Source organism: Castanea sativa, chromosome 11 (genome assembly GCF_040712315.1).
Source record: "Castanea sativa cultivar Marrone di Chiusa Pesio chromosome 11, ASM4071231v1".
Taxonomy (NCBI): domain Eukaryota; kingdom Viridiplantae; phylum Streptophyta; class Magnoliopsida; order Fagales; family Fagaceae; genus Castanea; species Castanea sativa.
Window position 1 is genome coordinate 63,208,704 of NC_134023.1, and position 22,921 is coordinate 63,231,624.

Consider the following 22,921-nt stretch of genomic DNA (forward strand, 5'->3'; position numbering starts at 1 on the left):
AAAAAAAAAAAAATTTATATATATATATATGCATTAATTTTAGCAATTTTGTTATATAAAATTACATTTTACCCTATTAACAATATTATTGAATCTTTTTAGAGTAACGTTAAAGATACAAACTTATTTACAATATTTTTATAAACTGTTGAGGTACAAATTCTTATTGGTTCGCATCTGGGTTTATTACTTGCATAACTTTTTTACTTATCAATAATCACTCACTATATCATCAATATACTTCTAGCACTTTTCTCATTTTAAAGGCCATTAAAATTTTATAGATCTAAAATCTAAAACAACATATACTAGCCCAAAAACATTTGTGCAACAACAAAAATCACCAATAGCAAAGCTAAAAAAAATTAAGTCTAATTAACCAATTTTACTCAAATAAATAATTGCCCTTTAAAAAGTTTTAAATAGAATAATTTTGTCTTTACCTAGCAAATGCACACATTAAAAATTAAAAAAAAAAAACCTCCACGACTAAGAAGCTGCCAAACTAGAGGTCAAAGTCGCCCCCCTTAACTTAAAATCCTGGCTCCGTCCCTGTTCGTGGAAGCTATTTGTTCACTCATTACTTGAGTCATGAGTCACAACTTCAATTTGATATGAAGATGCATGGAGCATCTTGCACAGCATCCACACAAAACTTACTCATTATTGTCGGGAGTCTTTTACCATTAAATATCTAGGTAAGTTCTTACCCTCCACTAACTTTTCAATTATTTAATAAAAAGAAATGTATATTCAAAATATTTTCATAAAAGTGAATTATAGTTATTGTGTATGAAAAGTTTTTTACCTCTTGTCATTAATTTTTTTTTACTGCTATTCAAAAGATCACATTAATTTATTTTTACTATTATCTTATTAATCTTCTGTTAATTGCCTGAGTTTACACCACAAATTTCTTCCTTCTTCATGTATTTTTGTATACCTATTGTTTTAGTATTATAAACAAAAGAAAAAAATAATAATAATTAAGGACTAATATAACTAACTAGCTAAGGTACTAGGGAGAGATAAAAAAGACACGAAAATATTGTAAATTATTAAAGAAAAAATATTATTTTATTATTATCAAATAAAAGACATAAAATTGACAAAATATTGGTAAGAGAGAGAAAAAGGGGGCCTCCCACTATTATTGCCATGTAAAAGTATTCTTCTGACATATTCCTAAAAAGAGTTGCACTTTTTTTACGCAACAAAATATCAAAACATTTTCTTTAGGAGACTTTGTTTTTAGTTCTAGTTTAATATTTTATTAATATATGTAATTTTCTTTTCACGTTTACAGCTATTGTGAATATATTTTTTTAATTTGTTGTGACCCAATATAATTGTAGTTGTTTTTTTAACGTAGATCCCACCAAAAGCAATGTAAAAGCCTACGTATGTAGTATAACATATACTACGCTCATAATCCCTACATGTTAGGATTTGGGATTTTTCATCTCAAACTGAGTAAATAAAAAACAGTTTAAAGGCAGTACACATATGTCTATCTAATTCTCATCATCTTTTCTTAAAATTACATATATCTTACGTTCATAGAATAGGTCCGTTTTGGCACTCCCTAAATTGACAATTATTGATGCTTATCTTTTTTTTTTTTTTTTTTTCACAACATTTCCACAATACTTTCGTAACAAATTCTAAACTGCCGGTTATTATTGGTTATTATGAGTGGGTAAAAATGTAATTTAAGTGGTGAATTGAATTAGAATGAAAATAACTTACCACTATGATTTGTTGTGAAAATATTATAAAGTAATGGCTATTTTCAAACATTTTTTTTGCCATAATGCAAGTTATGGATACAATATTTTTATAATAAAATCTATGTAATTGTTTTTTTTTATTTATAAAAAATTATGTGACAAGTTATTAATGGTAGATAAGGGTACAATATTTTCACAAAAATTTCACAATAAAATTTATGTAACTATTTAAAAAAAAAAAAAACTATGTGACAAGTTATTAACGATAGATAAAAAAAGAAGTGATATTAGCAATAATTCTAAATAAGAACTAATAATAATTTGCTAAATAAACTTCCTTCTAAAATTATTGTGAAATTATGGTGTCAACTTTGTAATAAAATATCATGATATTTTCATAAGAGTCTTTGTTTTTAACTGTGGTCAGTCCAGTTTAATATTTTATTAATAAATTTAATTAAGAGGTGCAACGTCCATGATATTTTTATAACAAATTACATATGATTAATTGTTATTGGTTTAAATTTGAACCTAACAAAAAAATTATTTTTTTATTCCAATAATAACAACTAATAACAATCTAATTTCTCAATTTAATTTTCTTCTGACGCTCACACTACAGCTATTGTGATATATTTGAGGGTAAATTTGAAAAACTACCCCTGAAGTTTAGAGTAATACGAAGCAGGTCTAACACTTTTTAAAATAACCAATATGGTCCTTAAACCACCACTATACGAAGAAGAAATTTTTTTTCCGTCTTTTTTCTCATCCGCCGTTTCCTTCCTAATCTCATCAAATATCTAATCTTTGCCACCAATTCTTCTGTGGAAAAGTCTCTCACTACAAGACCTAAGAAAACACTTTGCAGATTTCTTTAAGTTTCACAGAACAAAGTAAACCTCTTTCAGTCTTCTCTCCGAACTCAATTTTCTGATCAGAAGTGTCACTTTGGTTACTTCATTTCATTTTCAGTGTTTCCTTGTTTCCCACAAGCAAACCATGTCTGTAATTGGAGATGCTGCTTTATCCGCTTTCTTTGGGAAGCTGTTTGAGAAGCTAACTTCCGATGATTTGCTGAAGTTCTTTCAGCAAGAGAAAGTTGATGCTGACCTCAAGAGGTGGAGGACAACGTTGATGAAGATCCACGCAGTTCTGGATGACGCTGAAGAGAAGCAGATGACAAACAAGCTCGTGAAGATCTGGTTGGGTGAGCTGGAAGACTTGGCCTATGATGTGGACGACATCTTGGACGAGTTTGCTACTGAAGCTTTGGGGCGTGAGTTGAACCCAGAACCCAAAAGTAAGTTTCTGAAGATCTATGATGCTTGGGTTGGTTCGAATCGATCTTTTGGTACGTTGATGCGGTCCAAGATTAAAGAAATCGATACAAGGTTGCAAGAAATTGTGACACAGAAGAATAATCTGGAATTGAGAGAAAATGCAGGCCTGGGAAGAACTGGAGCAACAAGACCAAGGGTGCCCACCACTTCTCTAGTGAATGAAGGTCATACTCATGGCAGAGAAGAAGATAAAAAGGCTATTGTCAAGTTGTTGTTAAGCGGTGAATCGAGTAATGCTCAGCTTTCTGTTATTCCCATACTTGGTATGGGGGGAATAGGTAAAACAACTCTTGCCCAACTAGTCTATAATGACATTGAGGTGAGCCATTATTTTGACGTGAAAGCATGGGGTTGTGTTGCTGAAGATTTTGACATTGTAAGGGTGACAAGAGAAATTCTACAATCTGTCACTTCTGAATCGTGCAATGATAATAATTTAGATTTATTACAAGTCAAATTGAAGGGAAAATTATCTGGAAAAAAGTTCTTGCTCATTTTGGATGACGTATGGAATGAAAACTATAATGATTGGACTAGACTGCGATGTCCATTTGAATTTGGGGCTCAAGGAAGTAAGATAATCATCACAACTCGAAACGATCGTGTTTCATCAACAATGGGCACTACTGAAGCTTACAAGTTGAAAGAGTTGCCAGATGATGCTTGCTTGATTGTATTTATCCAAAATACATTGGGGACGACAGATTTTAGTGCATATCCAGAACTTCAAGAATTTGGTCCTAAAATTTTGGAAAGGTGTCAGGGTTTGCCTTTGGCAGCAAAAGCTCTTGGAGGCCTATTACGTACTATACATTGTGATGAGTGGAAAAACGTGCTCAATAACAAGATATGGGATATGTCAGAAGAAAATAGTGATGTTCTACCAACCCTTAGATTGAGCTATCTATATCTCCCTTCATATTTAAAGAGATGTTTTGCCTATTGTTCACTATTCCCAAAAGATTATGAATTTAAGAAACAAGAACTAATCTTGTTATGGATGGCGGAAGGTTTGGTTCAAGCATCAGAAAAGCATAAGTCAATGGAAGAGCTTGGTGTTGAGTATTTTCATGATTTATATAAGCGATCACTTTTTCAACAATCAAGTAGGAATAAATCACTCTTTGTTATGCACGACTTAATCAATGATTTAGCTCAATGGGCAGCGGGACAGTTGTGCTATTGGTTGGAAGATAAATCAGGTGGTAATATGCAACCCAAGATTTCTACAAAGGTGCGTCATTTCTCCTACGCTCATTGTGAATGTGATGGCATCACAAAATTTAAAGACTTGACAAAAGATATGCGTATACGGACCTTCTTACCGCTACCAACAAATGACGGGAGCTACTTAACAAATTATGTTTTTAGTTGTCTGTTGCCACAATTTAGATGTTTAAGGGTATTATCTCTATCTGGATATCAAGTTTTTGAGTTACCAAGTTCAATCGGTGATTTGAAACATCTAAGATACCTCGACCTTTCTCAAACTTTGATTAGAAGTTTACCAAAATCAACAAGTTCTTTATACAATTTGCAAACATTGATATTGAAATATTGTGACTGTCTCACAAAGTTACCGGAGAAAATTGGAAATCTAGTCAATCTTCGGCATCTTGATATTGAAGGAGCCAATTTAATCAAAGAGATGCCAATGAGAATGAAAGAATTAAAAAACCTACAAACATTGTCTAATTTTGTTGTGGGGAAAGATATTGCATCAAAGATAGGAGACTTGATGAACCTGGAGTCTCTTAAGGGAACACTTTGCATTTCACACTTGGAGAACGTGCTTGATGTCGAGGATGCAAGAAGGGCCAACTTACTTGGTAAGAAGAATTTACATGTATTAGTGATGAAATGGGAGTCCGAGCTTGATCAAAGAGCTAGTCTAGATATTCTTGACATGCTACAACCTTCAACAACGGTGAAAGAAATTTCAATTGATGGCTATGTTGGTGCAAAATTCCCAACTTGGTTTGGACATCCATCATTTTCTAATATGGTGCTCCTAAGGATTGAGAGGTGCAGAAAATGTACGTCTTTACCTGCAATTGGACAATTACCATGGTTGAGAGACCTTGTCCTTGTAGGATTGTCTGCAGTGCAAACCGTTGGTCTTGAGTTTTATGGGAAAGATTGCCCAAAACCTTTTCCATCCTTAGAGTCACTTTGCTTTAAGGATATGCAAGAATGGAAAGATTGGATTCCATGCAAAGTTGAGTACGAAGAATTCCCTCGGTTGCGTGAGCTTTCTATTTCTCAATGCCCTAAATTGCAAGGAAAATTGCCTCACCATGTTCCATTATTGGAAAAAATTTCTATTAATGGATGTGAGCAATTGGACATTTCAATTCCAAACTTCCCAAAGCTTCATGCATTAGAAATTAAGGGATGTAAAGGGGTGGTGAGCAGAAGTACAGATGAGTTATGCTTTCTAAAGTCAACTATTCTTTCTATTCCATATGTGAAAAGCTTGACCAAGGAGTTCATGCATGGGTTAGCTAAGGTAGAAAATCTTACGGTAGATAATTGTAAGGAGCTAACATCTTTGTGGCAGGATGAATTCATATCCCTTATAAAGCTGTATATAATAGATTGCTCAAGCCTTGTCAACATTAGCTTGACATCTACTTTAAGGACACTAAATATTAATGGTTGTAGTGGTTTGAAATCCTTGTCAATCTCTAATTGTACATGTTTGGAAAAGGCAAGCATTAGGAGATGTAATTCTTTGACGTTGATTTCAAGAGGTCAGTTGCCTCAAAATTTGAAAACGCTAAATATAAGAGATTGTGAGAATTTGCAGTTTTTGGCAGATGAGGGAGAGGCTTCTTCTAATTCTTCTTCTCTTCTTGAGTACTTGGTTATTTGGGGCTGTCCATCTCTAAAATGCATATCATCAAGTGGCGACCTACCTACCACGCTTAAACGCCTTGAGATTTGGTCATGCATAGAGCTCACATCCTTATCATCAAAAAACGAGTTACCTACAGCTCTTAAATACCTTTCTGTAAGGGACTGTCCAAAGATGGAGTCAATAGCGAACAACTTACCCAACATTGCGTCTCTTGAATATCTTCATATCGAAAGTTGTGCAGAGTTGAAATCCTTACCGGTGGGCCTACACAAACTCTGCCACCTCAATAAGATCGAGATATTGGGCTGCCCTAGTTTTGTTTCCTTCCCAGATGGAGGGTTATTCCCCACCAACTTGAGAGAGCTTTCGATCCATGGCTGTGAGAAACTGGAGGCCTGGCCCAACTGCATGCCGAACCTCAATTCTCTTCATATCGTCAATTGTCCAAGCGTCATATACTTTCCAGAAGAGGGTTACCCCACCAGTCTAACATCACTCTCATTTGGCGGGGAGAATATCTGTAAGCAAGTAACTGTGTGGGGATTGCACAGACTAACCTCTCTTACATCACTCCGTATTGATGGTGGAATTCCAGATTGGCAGTCGTTTCCAGATGAGCAAGATGGGAAGCTGACGATGACACTTCCTTCCTCTCTTACCCAGCTAACGATTCAGAGCATTCCAAATATAGTAATTCTATCTTCAAAATGCTTTCAAAATCTCTCTACTCTTGAACAATTGGGCATCTTAGATTGCCCTAAACTCGCATCCCTCCCAGAGAAGGGCCTACCTCCCTCGCTTCTGCAACTTTATATTTACGCGTGTCCATTGCTGAAACAACATTGCGAGAAAGGCGGGCGAGAGTGGTCCAAGATAGCCAACGTCCCTTACGTTACGATTGATGGGAGGTCTGTCTATGAGTTGGAGGAGGAGCAAAAATAAAATAAAAAAATTATAAAACAAAGAGCAATATTTACTCATAATAGTTACTCCTTCCTTCCAGGTACAACATTATTTGGTTTCATAATATTTCTCATTACATTGTTGACATCAAAAGCAGAATACAACAAAATCCTCTATGTTTGTATATGAACAATACAATTTTAATAATTCAAATCCTAACCCAAGCTAATTCTTGCAGTGTTGCAGCAGAGACTAGCTTCTGAATTGCTAAATGTTCTACTGGAATTTCAAAACATGGAGGTATGTTAAATTTAATTATTTTCCTTTTTTAACAATTGAACTTCTGGCACTCTGAAATTTTAGAGTCAAATAGTTTGTAATTTATTTGAATTATGTGAACACTTTATGCTCAGGCAGGCAGCTATTCGATAAAATGCCTAAAAGAGATATTGTATTGTGTTTGAAATTTTATTACCTCATCAATATCTCATATACTTTGTAATTTGTTTAAATTATTGGCTTGGCTATCAGCTGTGATTTGATGATTTCAGGTTATCAGTAAATGTGCAGAGAATGGCAGGATGCCCCTTTAGTACTATACTTTTAAACATTTGTCATGCCTTGCATAGATTGATCAAAGCATTGTCACCTTTGCTGCAAATGGCAGGTATTTTATTGGAAATTTGAGAAACTAAACAATTGCTTCTGTAAAGTGGTTTACAAATTTGAGGTTCCTTATTCTTATTAGCATCCATTTTTCAAATCTTACATGGAGTAAAAGTTTACAAATCAATTGTCATTTAGTTCACTGACTAATCTGCTTCATTACTAATCAATAGTATTCTGTATTGGTACTGGTCTTTTAACTTCTTTTTCTGAACTGATGCATGTATGTACTACCAGAAACCACCCTACCAGCAAAGTTGCAGAATCAATCAGAACCTTCTTAGAGCAATGAAATTTATTGGTTCTCCAATGGTTAAGAAGAAGAGCTGGTTCAACACATCGAACAGGTTCTTTATAAGAGAGACAAACTCAAAACAAGAAACAGTAAAGAAATTTGCTTATTTGTTCAGTTTTGGTCTTTGATTCTGTTCCTCACTGCTAGAGCAATTATCAGGAAAGGAGAAGGAAATGGATTTTTGGAGGGCTTAAGATCAAAAGGTTATCCTTGCTCACTGCACCATCATCATTAAATGAAAGAAGTCTAGGTGAGGCTGAGGAAGAGCTGATCAAGCATGCTCTTGCTGTAGTCCATGCCGCCACTGCTGCTGCTGAAGCAGCTGTTACAACTGCTCTAGTTGATGCTGAGATTGTCCAGTTCACCAGCACCCCTCAATATAACCATCAATGTGTAAATGAATTGGAAGTGTTTTCAGTCATTCCAGTTCAAGATGAAGCCCCTCAGTGCAACTATCAATGCATGAGAGAAATCCTGAATTTGCTGCCACCAGAATTCAGTCTGCCTTTAGGGGTTTACCTTGTGAGTTTAAAGAAGGTCTCTCTATCTCATATCTTCTTCCTCTAAGTTTATTTAATCTCTGCTAATTGACATGTTTTGGAAACTATGTATATGATATAGTTCTGCCTGTAAGAAGGAAACATATTTCAGGAATTTGGTACTGACAGCAAATTTATGTCAACTTTTAACTCTAATCATAGCAGCAAATTGATCAAAGCATTGTCACATGTTCTGCAGATGGCAAGTATTTTATAACCATGTCCATTAATATCATTGTTTCCTTAAAATGTGCAGCCACCAAATATTAGTATGATATAAATGATCTAGATCATTCCATAACATATGTTGATCTTGGCCACTTCATTAGAGGAGGAGCAGCAATAATTGCGCAAAACATAGAGGAAAAAAGTTTAGATATTTACTCCTTCCAGGTGCAACATTAATTCGTTTTATAATATTGATCATTACATATTTACATGTTCAAATCTGAACACAACAAAATCCTCTGTGTTTGTATTTAAAATACAATATAATTTCAATAATTCAAACCCCAACCCAAGCTAATTCTTGCATGGTTGCAACAGAGACTAGCTTCTGAATTGATAAACCTTCTATTGGAATTTCAAAACGTGGAGGTATGTTAAATTTTGGTTACCATATGTTCAACATCTTTTTACCTCATCAATATCTCTTATAGTTAGTAATTTATTTGAATTATACGAATCCTATATGCTTGGGCACACAACTGTATGATAAAATGCCTAAAAGAGGTATTGTATCATGATTGAAATTTCACCTCATTAATACCTCTTATACATAGTAATTTATTTGAATTATTGGGTTGGCTATCAGCTGTGATTTGATGATTACAGGCTACATATTGTGTTCTGCAACACGATGATCACTGGATGTGCACAAAATGTCATTTCAAACAAATATTGTGTCTTGCATAGATTGATCAAAGCATTGTCACTTGTGCTGCAAATGGCAGGTATTTCATAACTGTAAGTCCATAAATATCAGAATTTCATTTAAATGTTAAAATTTTATTATTAAATAAATGAATAGTAATAGTTATTTTATTTTAAATTCTTATGTTGCATGCAATATTGATTCATATTCTCTGCAATATATATTTTTTACCTGGTTAGAAATCTATCCTAAAGTGCTCCCACTGGAGCTCATTTTAGTACTAATTGGCTCCTATTTGGGTGGAGAGATGCTCTTTGGATACTGATCTTTATTATTCTTTCATTGTTGTAATTGGAGCCATTCTTTGGGCTATTTGGAAATGCAGTATTGTAGAGCCATGCTTGAAGGAAGGCTATCAATGCTTCTCAAGCTATTAATTACTGCAAGCACATGGCCACATTCTTTCAAGAAGCAATGGCTGGGAATCATTCCCTAAATGTGGCTTTAAACCTCCTGTCTAAAATTGGAAATGATTTGTTGAATTTAAGATCAAATAGGGAACCAAATTTTGGATTTTAGTTGAAGTTAGTAAAAAAAGGGAGAGTTGCGTGCAAGGTGTAAGCTCTATTTGCAATGATCAAATGAGGAACCAAATTGTGGTTCACTTTTATACTTTGTTGGCTAGAAAGAAATCCATAGTACTTCCTCAGGAAAGTCGTGAAAGCTCAACCCATGCACTTATTAAAGGTGTGGTAGCTGCAGTTGTAACTACTAGCAGATCTGAGGTTTGCAGCCTTTGTTGTGCACCACCAAGTTTGGAGATTTGAGCAGTTAAGTAAGAAATTTCTGTGCTGCTTTCATGATTTTCTAAACTCTGGGTTGAACAAATCCCAGGCAAATCCTTCAAATGCTTGTTAGCTTGCCAATTCTACAGCTTCCTCTTTTACGTAGACTGTTCCTCTTCTTGACCAGAATTTAAGGCTTTCCCCCTGAATCAATATCCATATTGAAGAGAAATAAATTTCTTGACATGGTGAATCTTGTTTGATTTGCTGAATACCACTAATAGGTGATTTTGCAGATTGTTAAGAAATTTTTAAATTTCATTCTCATTCTACAAAGCACTACTGTACAATTGCCATAGCATTAATTTCGTGGAAATTTGGGCTACTCAACAATTGCTTCTGCAAAATGGTTTTGATGTTCAGCCTTATTCTACTTATTATCCCCTTTTCAAATCTTAAATGGAGTAAAAGTTTACAAGTCAATTGTCAATTAGTTCACTGACTAATCTGCTCCATTACTAATAAATAGTATTCTGTATTGGTATTGGTCTTTTGACTTCTTTTTCTGTACTGATGCATGTATGTACTACCAGAAACCACCATACCAGCATAGTTGCGGAATCAATCAGAACCTTCTTAGACCATTGTAATTTATTGGTTCTCCAATGGCTAAGAAGAAGAGCTGGTTCAACATAGTGAAGAGGTTCTTTATTAGAGAGACAAACTCAAAACAAGAAAAGGTAAAATAATCTGCTTATTTGTTTAGTTTTGGTCTTGGATTCTGTTCCTCACTGCTAGAACAATTATCAGGATAGGAGAAGGAAATGGATTTTTGGAGGTCTTAAGATCAAAAGGTCAGCCTCGCTCACTGCACCATCATCCTTAAATGAAATGATTCTAGGTGAGGCTGAGGAAGGGTAGATCAAGCATGCTCTAAGTGTGGCCCATGCCACCACTGCTGCTGCTGAAGCAGTTGTTACAACTGCTCTAGTTGCTTCTGAGGTTTTCCAGTTCACCAGCACCCCTCGATACGACCATCAATGTGTAAATGAAGTGGAAGAGTTTTCAGTCATTAGAGTTCAAGGTGAAGCCCCTCAGTCCAACCACAATGTGTGAGTTTTCTGCCACTAGAATTCAGTCTACCTTTCGGGGCTACCTTGTGAGTTTGAAGGTCTCTCTATCTCATATCTCCTTTCGCAACTTTTATTTATTCTCTGCTAATTGACATGTGTTGGAAATTATGTATATGATATAGTTCTGCCTGTTAGAAGAAAACGTATATCAGGAATTTGGTATTGAGTCTATCAAATTTATGTCTACTTTCAACTCTAATAATAGCAGAAGGGGGGGGGGGGGGGGTTGTGGGGGGGAGAAACAAATTAGACCTGTTTTTTAAGTTCTCACAGATTGTGTAATTAATAAGAAAATATGTGGGAGAGTTTTGCAGGCAAGGAAAGCTTAGTGGGCTTAGAAGGGAATTGTGAGGCAGAGCTGTAAGACGCCAAAGTATAACTACCCTAAAGTTCTTGCAGTCCATCGTAATTACTCAAGTCACAGGGTAGCACAAGAATATTTGGAATGGTGGAAGGCACTTGGAATTAAGATGGAAGGGAACAATTGCAGAATTGGAAAGACAATATAACAAGGGTATGTAATGCAGCAAGAACTGGCTTATTCTATTGTGAACAAACTCCCATAAAAAATCTGTTTCTGATTTCTCTCATTGTAGAACATTAGTCTTCTCCCCATCTAATTAACTACTTTACTTAATTGTCTTTAACCTATTTTGTCTTTTAAGTTATGGGTGGCAAAATGTTATGATTTTCAGACAGACTCAAATAATCAAAGAAGGTGGGATGATAGTGTTTTGTCAAAGGAAAAGGCAGATGCATTGTTTATGAGTAGGTAAGAGGACATCCGGTAGGGTCCTTTTGCTTTATGATCTTATGATTATACATTTCTTAATTTTGGTTCAACTACTGAAGTTTTCGACTGAAATTGTTTTCAGAAGTCAGAAGATACGGATTGAAAATAGTAAATGGAAGATGGAGGCTGGACCAATGGGTAGAAGAGAACTTGAATATTTGGACTTGGCTTTGACTTCAAATCTAAGACAAAAAGATGACAATAGAAGAAAGCAACTTAAGCTAAGAAATGTTAAGGGACATAGTAAGTTGGAAGGATTGGATTCTCCTACATTTGTTCCCAGAGGATCAATTCATCATAGAATAGGCAATGCTCATTGGGAGACCATAATTCTTTGCCAAGCTCGCCTGTTCTTCCAACTTACCTGAATGCAACTGAAAGCTATTCACCATATAAGAATAAAATGTTTCTCATATCCTCTATTACTACTGAAGTGCCAAGTGGTGGTTGGATTGGCAAGACTAGTGGTTTCTAGCAAAGATCTCCAAGCTCAAAAGGCCTTCTGGGTCCTATAAAATCCAGTCAGAAAGTAAAGGATCTCAGCTTTAACTTAGAGTGCTCATTGCAGATATTGGATAGACATGGCTTTAGATGATTTCAGAAGTTTGGTGCAAGAAGAGAACTTGGTCAGTGTGTCAGGTCGGAGTGGAGAACATAGCCTGTAATTTAATCTAGTTTGAATAGTTAAACAACGGGATGCTGTTATATTTCATCATCAAATGAGTAGCTCACTATAATCTTGCATTGTAATTTAATCTAGTTGGAACTCTACTCTACTCCTCCATCCAAACTAGCCATTAAAATGTATTGAGGTTTGGGTTGTATGAGAGGCTTTTTTTTTTTCTGTTCAATACCAATGGATAAGTGTGTTTAACTTTAACCCCCAACATGCAAAAGAAATAAATAAATCTATTTTACATCACCAAAAGCTATTTTATTTATTTTAACTACCCACTTTTTAACAAATAATTTTTTTTTTATGGGTAACCTTTTTAACACATCTGACATCTCTTTTTCTTTTTTAATACCGCTAATTAAAATAATATTTGTTTTCCTACCCAATTCCAAAACCCAGCAGCAAGTCAGCAACTTCTATCCATTAAATTAAAAATAATAAAAATAAAATCACCAAACCCATTAGCAACACCCTCACAAAAACCCAACTACCGCTCAAATACCTAGAAATTTTCACACAAAACCCAACAACCACAGCCACTGCACCACAAAGCCCAACAACCACCCAAAAAAAAACTCAATAACCCATGCAAATGGCCAATGCCACCGCTCTCGACCCAACAACCTTCCACAAAGCCCATCAATCACAGCCAAATCATAGCTTGTTTGATTGTTTTGTTTAAACAACAGTTTTCGTTGTTTAAACAACACAATATATATTTCCACAATACTTTTCACCCATACATATTTTCACAACACCTAAACAACGTTACTAGAGCAACATTACCAAATAGGCCCTCAACTTGCAAACTCACACCCAACTTTCCAATCGATTTGCAAACCCACACCCACCACAATGCCACCTCCACAATCTCCCCAGTCAGGTCGTTGAAACCCCTTTGCCTTGCATGATGCAGTCCTATTTCCTCCATTGCTAGCCGAAAAGATTTTTGTGGATGAGAGAGAGAGAGAGAGAGAGAGAGAGGAATAAAATAAGGGGGGAAATGATTTGCAAATTGTACAGTGGACATTTATTTTTAGATGTTACCATATCGTTTTGTAAAAACTTTGCACATTGATGAATTACCTGATGCGTTGAGGGTGAAATTATGATTCTATGTATTTGGTACTTTATTTTACACAAACAAAATCTAAGACAACCGTTTTTGTCCACTGCATTGAAGAAGGAAGAAATACTCTCATCCGAAAAGAGGTAGTAGCATTAGGCAAGGTACTCGAATTACTGGCAAAGAAGCATCCACATCCATGTGCATATGAAGCACATTTTCAAGCGTAGGGTAGTGCATTACAATATCAAACGTTATAAATTGTGCTGGATATGGGGCCTAGGCCTGCCCAATCAGGGAGCCATGATAGCCCAACCAAGCTTAAGGGAGCATACTCTTCCAAGCTATTGTAATGGAGTAGGAAAACCACATCATTAAACATGGCAAGTTCCTTCCAAGAAGAATTTACTACTACAGCAACTTGATTAACTGAGATACACATCCTAAATAGTTTCAGAAGTACTTGCATTTTCACTCGCACAAAGATCACACCACATACGGCCACTGCCCCAAGATACTTGACATTAAGTCTAGTGCATAAAACCAGATCATTAACTTGAGATTAATGCACAAAACATAATGGGCAAAATAATATCAGAAGAGAGAATCAAATTAAGGCTCAAGTTAGTCTAACCTCTCAAATAAAAGTTACACTTCCTATAAGATCTACCCACTCTGATCTGGAATCTAATTTCAACATCAAGATGTCAATAAATTGAGATGTGGCAGCTCATGTACACAACAGAAAACAATCATAGTAGTCCTCACAGAAGCTTTTGTAAATAACAAGTGAAAACTCAGTAGTATCTATGAAAACAAACTCAATACTTTAAAATAGCTCCAGCATTTCAAATCTGCCGTCTTCAGCAATGCTTAAGCATAATAAAAGCAATGTAAAAGCCTACATATGTGTCTATACTATGCTCATAATCCCGACATATCAAGATTCTTCATCTCAAACTGAGAAATAAAAAGCAGTTTAATAGCAGTACACATATGTCCATCCAATTCTCGTCATCTTTTCTTAAAACCATATTTCTTACGTTCATAGAATAGGTCCGTTTTGGCACTCCCTAAATTGACAATTTTTGGACATCCATCCCTATCTTTCTCCTGCTGTGTACACTCTTTGCAATAGTACGCATCAGAAATACCCACTCCTCCACAAATAACACAGCGACCTTGAAAGGATCCATAGTTGCATTCATCACAAACTCGAACAAGTGTGCAAGGGCGCACATAGGAATCACATATTACACACTTTCCATCACATTTTTCACAAAGTCGTCCAATAGCAATTCCTGGCTGCTTCCGGCACATAATCAAATCTGGATGATGCTTGGCCATGCTTTCCGCTACACGATCTTAGTTCCTGAACAAGAATAGGAAAAGAGAATGTTAAAATCCATGCATGGCATATATAATCAGGATATTTCATCACAAAAACAGAAAATCTCAAGTACAAACATGAAAGAAAACATATAAAAATTAAATTAGGGGATAATTGTAGCTAGAAATTATGATGTCACTAGTAGATCTCAAACCTAAACTATGATCAGTTGCAATGTCCACCCTAATCTACAATGTTTTGTAATAAACACACTGATTTGAGATCAATTTGCAATGAGCATTGTGCACCCACGTCTTAAACTAGTGGGATAGGGCAGGATGGATGATGGATCTACAAATTAATGTGCACAAATCGGTTAATTGTGACAGATTACAGCACCCACCACCTAAACTGCCCATTAATTTGATAATTTTGAGTTGGATGTTAACAAGGACACTACAAATTAATCTAGGCAAATGATATTAATTGCACAAATTTATTTGATAGATTCCATCAAGTGAATTATCACTTTGATACATTTATTCAAAAGTAAAGAGATTTTTCTTCTAATTTCCACTTCCCCTCTCTATGACCATACAAATACAATTAGACATGAAGTTGGACTAAGCGTATTAAAATTTAAATGTGAAGATTAAAATTGAGATACATGCCAATGCTCTTTAACTTTCTGTTTTCTTTTTTTTATTTATTTAATCAGTTTGTCATAGAATCAAATACAATTAAGCAAGTTGCATGCTCCTTAAATTCCAAAAGAAAACGGAAAAGAGAAAATGAATATGGCAGATTTACAATTGGTGTCAAGATTCATCTCAAATTTTTTTTTTTTTTTTTTTTTTAAAAAAAAAAAGGTGTCAAGATAAACCATATACATTTCCTGATAAATAACTGTGCATGGGCAACAAGAGAAAGAAACCATTGCAGTGCCTAAAAAACACAATTTCAAACATTAGTCCAGGATGGAAAAATCCTACAATTATATAAAAATTGGCAGAAAAATGAAATTAAACAATGACATTTACAAGCATGCTTATGTTCATGTTCATGCCTGACTCGGGTTTTCAGACAAATTCAAGAATAGCACAAAAAAAAATCCACTTCAGGGTATGCATCAATCATTCCGCTTCCAAAACTATGCAAGCTACCAAATCAAGTTGGCTAGACAAATCAGGTCAGAAACTAGTTAGGAATGTGATAAGTTACCATTTTTTATTTTCTTTTTTTATAAGTAAACTTTAGGTGGAATATGTTTCTGTATATACATTACACTTACCAACTGGTCAAAGTTTTTCCAGTCCTAACCAAAATTAAGGGTTACATATCATCACACTACAGCAATAACTGCCTAAAACAATCACCATGGTCCAAGAGCCAAGTCCTACAATTATGAAACCAATATGCGATATGGAGGATTAGGCTATTCTTCATGTTTATCCTAAGTCCATATGACATATAATGGGTACCAAACTCAAAATATCAACCGCTTGAATTTTGGGCCACTAATGCAAACCAGGATGTTATCAGGTCCGATGGTTCCAAGCAATGTATAAAATCAAAAGACCCACTACAAAACTAATTAAACAAGAGTAAAAATTCAATTTAATTAAATTTGCTTCCCGATATTTAACCCAAACAATCATACCACCCACCCTTGTTAGTGGGATGGTACCTCCCCATGCATGAAGTGCTTGGGGGTTAGGGGGGGGAGGTTCAAGCTGCAAGGTCAGCAGCACATATTAACGTATATATTTCTAACAGCCCAAAAATTTAACCCAAACAATCGTGTTTCTTAGTCATCAGAAGGCCAAGTCACATCAACAGCATATCCTCATTCTGCATATAGAAGAAATCCATATGGACCATATCCCAGGTACAAATGTTAAGATATTAACAATTATTGTCATAACTAAAACATAAACACACAACTAAAGGACATATGAAAAGAAAGATGAAGCCTAGTGACACATAGGCCATCATCAAATAATTTCTGACAGTTCATAGAACTCCATATATATATATATATATATATATATATATATATATATATATATATATATATTTTGTATCAGATTAAAAGAGCCCTAAAAACCTACCTTGTTCTACAACAAGTATTTGCACCACTAGTTTACCTATATATATATATATATATATATATATATATATATATATATATATATATATATATATATATATTTGTACCACTAGTTCCCTGACACAAACCCTTCATTTCGAATAAATTTAAAAAATAATAAAATATGAGAGTGACCAACTCAACAGGGTAAGGCCTCCTATTAATCACTTCGAGGATGAATAGCATCCAAAGAAGAACTTGAGAATTTTATACAACAATAAAGAAACCTATACCACATCTACATCTTTATATAGGGCTCAAAACCAAATTTATAAGGAAACCATAACACAGAAAAGGAAATAAGGTTAGGACTAATGAGACTCCTATAACATTTTCTCACTGCTAAGCCAAATCAAATAGGAAAAAGTACAAGTATTTTTCATTAGTCATTTACACAAACACAAGGTGGGTCTTGAACCCACAACCTCACCCTCCACCTTGCTCTTGCAAACCAAGAAGTGCCATTTGAGCTAAAGCTCATTAGCCCAAAAATCACGCCAATGGTATCCATTTCCCATTCAAAAAAAGCTAAAATCAATGCAGCCTAAAACCTCATATTGTAGCTCCAGAATTACCCACCCAAAACCATGTTTTTATCTTACACTTTCTTTGGTGAATTTCATCAAACACTTAAGCGACACTTTCCCTATGCTATTACTTTGAAATAAATTTGATAACTTTCATAACCCATCTAGAACCCAGACAAAACCCCACAAAAAGAATCAAACTTTAAAGAGAACATTGAAAATAAAAAGTGTACTAATGGTGAAAGCATCGAAATATTGAACAAAAATGGATGTGTGGGTGAGTCACTAATCACTATCACAGAAGCAAATGCAAAACCCCAAATCCGAGAAGAAAGAGACGAGGTACTGTAGTACATACCAGGAGGATCGATCGATCTCTTTTAAGGTTTTATGATTTTCTCAGCCTCTGGACTCTCTGTTCTGTTGTTTAGTTGTTACTTGTTAAACCGAACAACAACTGTCCTTATATTTTTTGGGGGAACTTCACTTTTTTTTTGGATAAAATAATTTTTTTATAAATAATATTGTTAGCAAAAAAAAAAATTACAAATATATAACATGAATATAATTTGTTGTGTCACTCAATACAATTACGTGATTGAAATTAATTATAAAAATAAAAAATAAATTATTGTACTTTGAAGAACTATATCTAGATTTTACTATGCTATCATGGACATTGGTTCAATCTCATAAGTAATTTTAATGCATATTTATTAGGGGCTTAACTAGATATGAGTTTCTACATTTGTTTTTATGAGGTAAAAATATTACTGATTCTCTCTTATTTTCGTATAAAAGATTAAGGTTTGAATCTCATTTACTTTCTCTAATAGTAAATAGCAGTAATTTTATATTCAAATTAACTCAATTAATAAAAATATTTTATTATCAAATAAGAGGGACTTGATATTCAAGCTCTACTTACAACACTAAAATTAATTAATGTTTTAGTTTAATGATTAAAAAAATCATTATGACGTGGACTTCAAAATTGAAAATTTATTTTATAAATAAATTTTATTAAAAAATTTAAAAATTAAAAAAGAAGAAGAAGAAAAAGAAAGAGGTGGAACCATCAAGCAATTGACACCGTACATTTCAAATCATATAAGATGAAAATATACTACGATTTGGATTTACTTTTATTTTAATAAGTAAATTTTGAAAAGTATATTTTCAATTTTTAAAAAATTTGTAAACATATCAAATAGTCATTTGAGTTAAATTCTAATTCAGTAGTTGAAAATTTTAATTGAAAAAAAAAATTCAATATTTTTTTGAAAAAAAAATGTAAACATTCCAAGTTATCTTTTGAAATTGAATAGTTATTACTTATTTTTACTTTAAAAAAAATGTAAACATACCAAGTTATTTCTTGAAATTGAATCCTTCCAACTCAAAACACGTAATTTTTCCCTAACATCATACTCAATCTCCTATTCCTAATGTCACTTTTACTACTTCAAAATACTGTAAAAAAAAATGGGCAATCCAAATATAATAGCAAGTAATCTTTCAAGTCTTGTTCAAACTTTCACTAAGTTGAGTACTTTCCATCACTAAAGTAGATGTCATATTCATGTAACATTTAGCCATTATCTCTATATGTCATTTAATGAACTAAGAATTTTAGAATTCGTTTGGGAACAGCTTATTTAGCTGAAATTGAAAACTTTTTGCTAAAAGTACTATAAATAAAGTTAAAAGGTAGCAGAAATAGTACAATAGAACCTATGAATAGTACCAAAAAGTGTAATGAAACTTATGAATAGTCGCAAAAATAAGCTGAATAGTAAAAAAAAACTGACTTTCAAATGCCAGATGCACACTTAATCTTTTTTTTTTTTTTTTTTTGACAAGAAAAATGCACACTAATCTTATAAGTTTGAATCATTTTATCTCAAGCTTCTTCATAGTCGCTTTGCATTATGCGCCAAGTAGATAATCTCTGCAACATCTCTAGCATCACCTTAGCTAATACCTTTGCAATTGTAGGATATTGATGAGTAAAAATAAATTTAGGCTTTTTACTCTTTGAATGCGTTAAAAATGCTTTCATGCTTGAATGATTCAGTTATTTCATTGTATAAAAGTGCAGCCTCAAAAATTACCTTCTTTTTTTTAGTGGTGATTAAAACTTATAAACAAAACTAATAGACTCAAATTTTTATTTTCTTCTTGTATAGTGTCATAACTCATAAGTCATAACACTATCAATAATAAATTATCATTTTAGTATCAACCCAAACTATATTAGCTATCTATTTTTGGTTATCCAATCGTACACAATATAATGATGGATTATGAATCAATGGTTGCTAAAAATACCATAATAAATTACTAGCATCAACACTTAGCAAGTCTTTTCCGTCTAATTCAAAGATGGTTATTCTAATCATTTTCAATTTAGCCAAGATTAGCATTTTCACTAGCTTCTCTATTTATTAACTCGTGTGTTGCCTTGGCCTTAATTCATGTGCTAAATCAACAACAGAAGCTCAGACTTCAATCATTCTTCATTGTGATTGCATCATGAAAGAAAATTTTGGAAAATATGGTTATGCTCAAATACAAAAAAATATGCCTTTTAATTTTTGTTCTCTCAAACTAATGAAACACTAAACCATACATGATAATTAATCACCTTTTCCAATCAAGTATGATAGTTTAGATGATCTCATTTGTCTGCTTTTCGAGTACATTATTTAGTACCCAAAAATTTTCTAGATACTAATTCTTTGTCTCTCTTACGATTGGTTAAGTGGTGATTTCAAACTATTGCACACTCTTGGTGCAATTATCACTCCACAAATATAAGTGTCTGTAGAGTGTGGGAGCAAGGGTCGGGGTTTAAGTTTTTAGGAAGGAGTTTCACACACATATACACTTAGATTAGACTAGAGTAAAATTTATATCTTGTATCAAAAAATAATAATTTCAAACATTAAGGGCCTTTTTGTTAGTGTTGTTTAAAAATTTTATTACCACAATATTTAATATAAAATAAAATGAAATAAGTTCTATTGTTTGTTTTAAATAATTTAAATAATTTTTAGCTTCAATAAAAACTTAGTATTTTTGTCACATATCATAAGATAAATTTTCTTTTCTGAATCTATTTTATTGGGCGATTTCAATGATAATAGTTTATGTTATAATTACATCTAATTTAAGGAATAAATAAAAGTTTGAACCGTTGAAGCCAATTGAAGCCTAATTATATAGGTTCTTTCATTCTGCTTTTCAATTCAGGAAAGGAATAAATTATAGCTATAGTGAGGAAAAATGTAATAGCAATAGAAGAGCATCATTATCAGATGTTGCAAATGTGCCAAATGCCAAATATTTGGCACATTTGCAACACCAAACACAAAAAACACCTCCCATCAGACGTTGTATATGTGCCAAAATTATACCATTTGTGTCCGTACCGTGGCAAATTTGTCACAGTACGGACATAAGTGGTAAAACCAAAAACTAATATTTTTTTGGACTATTCTCTCTCCTCTAATTTCTTTATTTGATTTTCTCTCTCTCTCTCTCTCTCTCTCTTCTCTCAGAATCTGTCTCTCTCTCTCCCTAGTTCCCAACCTGTGTTCTTCCTCTTCTCACAATCGGACACGAGCAAGAAGAAGGCGGCGCAGAAGAAGGCGGCAACGGCAGCCAAGAGAGGAGGAAAGGTAGCCGTGACTTCGTCGAAATCGGCGTCGAATTCATCGATGGTGGTAGATGGGTTTGTGAATATTGGCTATCTACCTTGGATCCATGGTGGTGAATCCCTCTCTAGGGTTTATCAATGGTGGCACCCATAAAGAACAGGAGCAGAAACCTGAGCCGAAGAAGGCCGCCATCAGGACCATTCGATCAAGTGTTGGACCCAAGAAGCAAGCGCGTGGAACGATGGAACAAAGTGTTCTTGCTGGCGCGGGGGATGGCGATAGATGGGTTCATCAATGGTGGTGCTTGGCGGTGTAAGCTTGAAAGTGGGTTCACTGAGGCCGCCATCAATCTCACCCTCTTCCCTCTCTTCTCTGTCCGCCTTTCATTCTGCCTCTCTCTGGTTGTGGGTTTTTTTTTTTTTTTTTTGGTTGCAATTTGGGTTGATTTGATATTGGTGAGTAATTGTGGTGGTTGGTTTGCAGTAGAGGTGTTGTTGCGGCAGAGGATATTGGTGGCTGGTGGTTGTGCCGTAGATGTTGATTTTGTTGATGATAACGGGGAGGAGATATAATATATTATTTTAATGTGTAGTAAATATTATTTTAATGTATAGAATTGAATTATAAAACATCTGATAAATGAGATGTTGTAAAATGATGTGGTAAAATAATAAAGTAGGTTTTTAGTGTAGCAAAATGACATTTTTTTTGCCACATCTGCTGTGGATGCTCTAAGCGTACAAAGCCTAATTCTCAATTTTGGGCCTAAACCCATCTACTATGCCTAATAATGCTTCTTGAGCAGAAATCACCCTCAGAAATAATGTCCTTCATTTGTGTGATAAATGTTGTATTTCACATTACTATACATGAATATAAATCTTCTATCTCACCTTTCGTATTTCACTTTATTAATCCCTATTCAATGTAATATATCATGTGTCTATTTTTTTTATTTAAAAAAATTTAATTATGTTGTTAAAAAAGAAAAAAAAATACGTAACAAATTATAATTGATAGAGTATAAAATAAAACATTCGAAATATGATTGATGAGCATTGTTCCCCACATGCTCATGTTTACACTCACTTGCGCACTTGAATACACACAAACTACACAAACAGAGCACACACAAATAGTAACAAAGAAAGAAGAGTTCTTAAACAGCCTAGCAAAGACAAAATAAGAGAGTTTTAACTTCTTCTTCTTCTTCTTTTCTTTTCTTTTTTTTTTTTAATTTTTTAAATTTTTTATAAAAGATATTAAAAATTATATATAATTATTGTTCAGTCTGGGACCAAAAATTGAATTTTTAAAAATTAGGACCGGACTCAACCGGATACCTTAGAAAGTTAGAAAACCTTTTTTTTTTTTTTTTTTTTTTAAATTAGTAGTGGAGAATAAATGGATTCTTTTTTTCCTTTTTGGATTTTGGTCTTCTTAAGAAGGGCAAAATATTATTATTTTTTTGAATTTCTATTATTTTTAATTTACAGCTAAGCTATTGTCAAATCACAAAATTTCTCACATTTTCTTAGTAAATAAACAAAAAAATACAAATCAAATTTACCAATTTCTAACTCTAGCAAA

General features: G+C 33.8%; 2 protein-coding genes and 1 pseudogene across 6 annotated transcripts in view; 2 read left to right on the forward strand and 1 right to left on the reverse strand.

Moving 5' to 3' along the window:
* The window catches only part of LOC142615031 (putative disease resistance RPP13-like protein 1), a 44,620-nt gene extending 31,777 nt beyond the window's left edge, over positions 1 to 12,843 (forward strand). The window contains exons 1-13 of one of the 4 annotated variants that reach the window (XM_075787700.1): positions 2,525 to 6,936; positions 7,075 to 7,136; positions 7,388 to 7,503; positions 7,740 to 7,849; positions 7,957 to 8,319; positions 8,593 to 8,729; positions 8,883 to 8,933; positions 9,171 to 9,289; positions 10,589 to 10,735; positions 10,806 to 11,166; positions 11,443 to 11,642; positions 11,824 to 11,900; positions 12,004 to 12,843. In XM_075787700.1, the coding sequence (XP_075643815.1) occupies positions 2,733 to 6,875 (4,143 nt within the window). In that variant the 5' untranslated portion in view covers positions 2,525 to 2,732 and the 3' untranslated portion in view covers positions 6,876 to 6,936; positions 7,075 to 7,136; positions 7,388 to 7,503; ... (8 more) ...; positions 11,824 to 11,900; positions 12,004 to 12,843. Of the gene's footprint in view, positions 1 to 2,524; positions 6,937 to 7,074; positions 7,137 to 7,387; positions 7,504 to 7,739; positions 8,934 to 9,170; positions 9,303 to 10,588; positions 10,736 to 10,805; positions 11,167 to 11,442; positions 11,643 to 11,823; positions 11,901 to 12,003 lie in introns of those variants that run through there. The other 3 variants (XM_075787699.1, XM_075787701.1, XM_075787703.1) reach the window with 3 other exon arrangements.
* LOC142616920 (uncharacterized) lies at positions 7,131 to 12,843 on the forward strand (annotated as a pseudogene).
* A 1,578-nt stretch (positions 12,844 to 14,421) lies between these two features.
* On the reverse strand, positions 14,422 to 18,175 carry LOC142615020 (PHD finger-like domain-containing protein 5A). Of its 2 annotated transcripts, XM_075787677.1 has the most exons (3): positions 18,028 to 18,121; positions 15,884 to 15,938; positions 14,422 to 15,035 (listed from the first exon to the last, which is right to left on the reverse strand). In XM_075787677.1, the coding sequence occupies exon 3, from the start codon at positions 15,008 to 15,010 to the stop codon at positions 14,678 to 14,680; it is 333 nt and encodes a 110-aa protein (XP_075643792.1). In that variant the 5' UTR covers positions 15,011 to 15,035; positions 15,884 to 15,938; positions 18,028 to 18,121; the 3' UTR covers positions 14,422 to 14,677. The 2 variants fall into 2 exon arrangements, with proteins under 2 accessions (XP_075643792.1, XP_075643791.1); XM_075787676.1 differs by lacking the exon at positions 15,884 to 15,938 and having other exon boundaries at positions 18,028 to 18,175.
* Between the last annotated feature and the right edge of the window lie 4,746 nt (positions 18,176 to 22,921).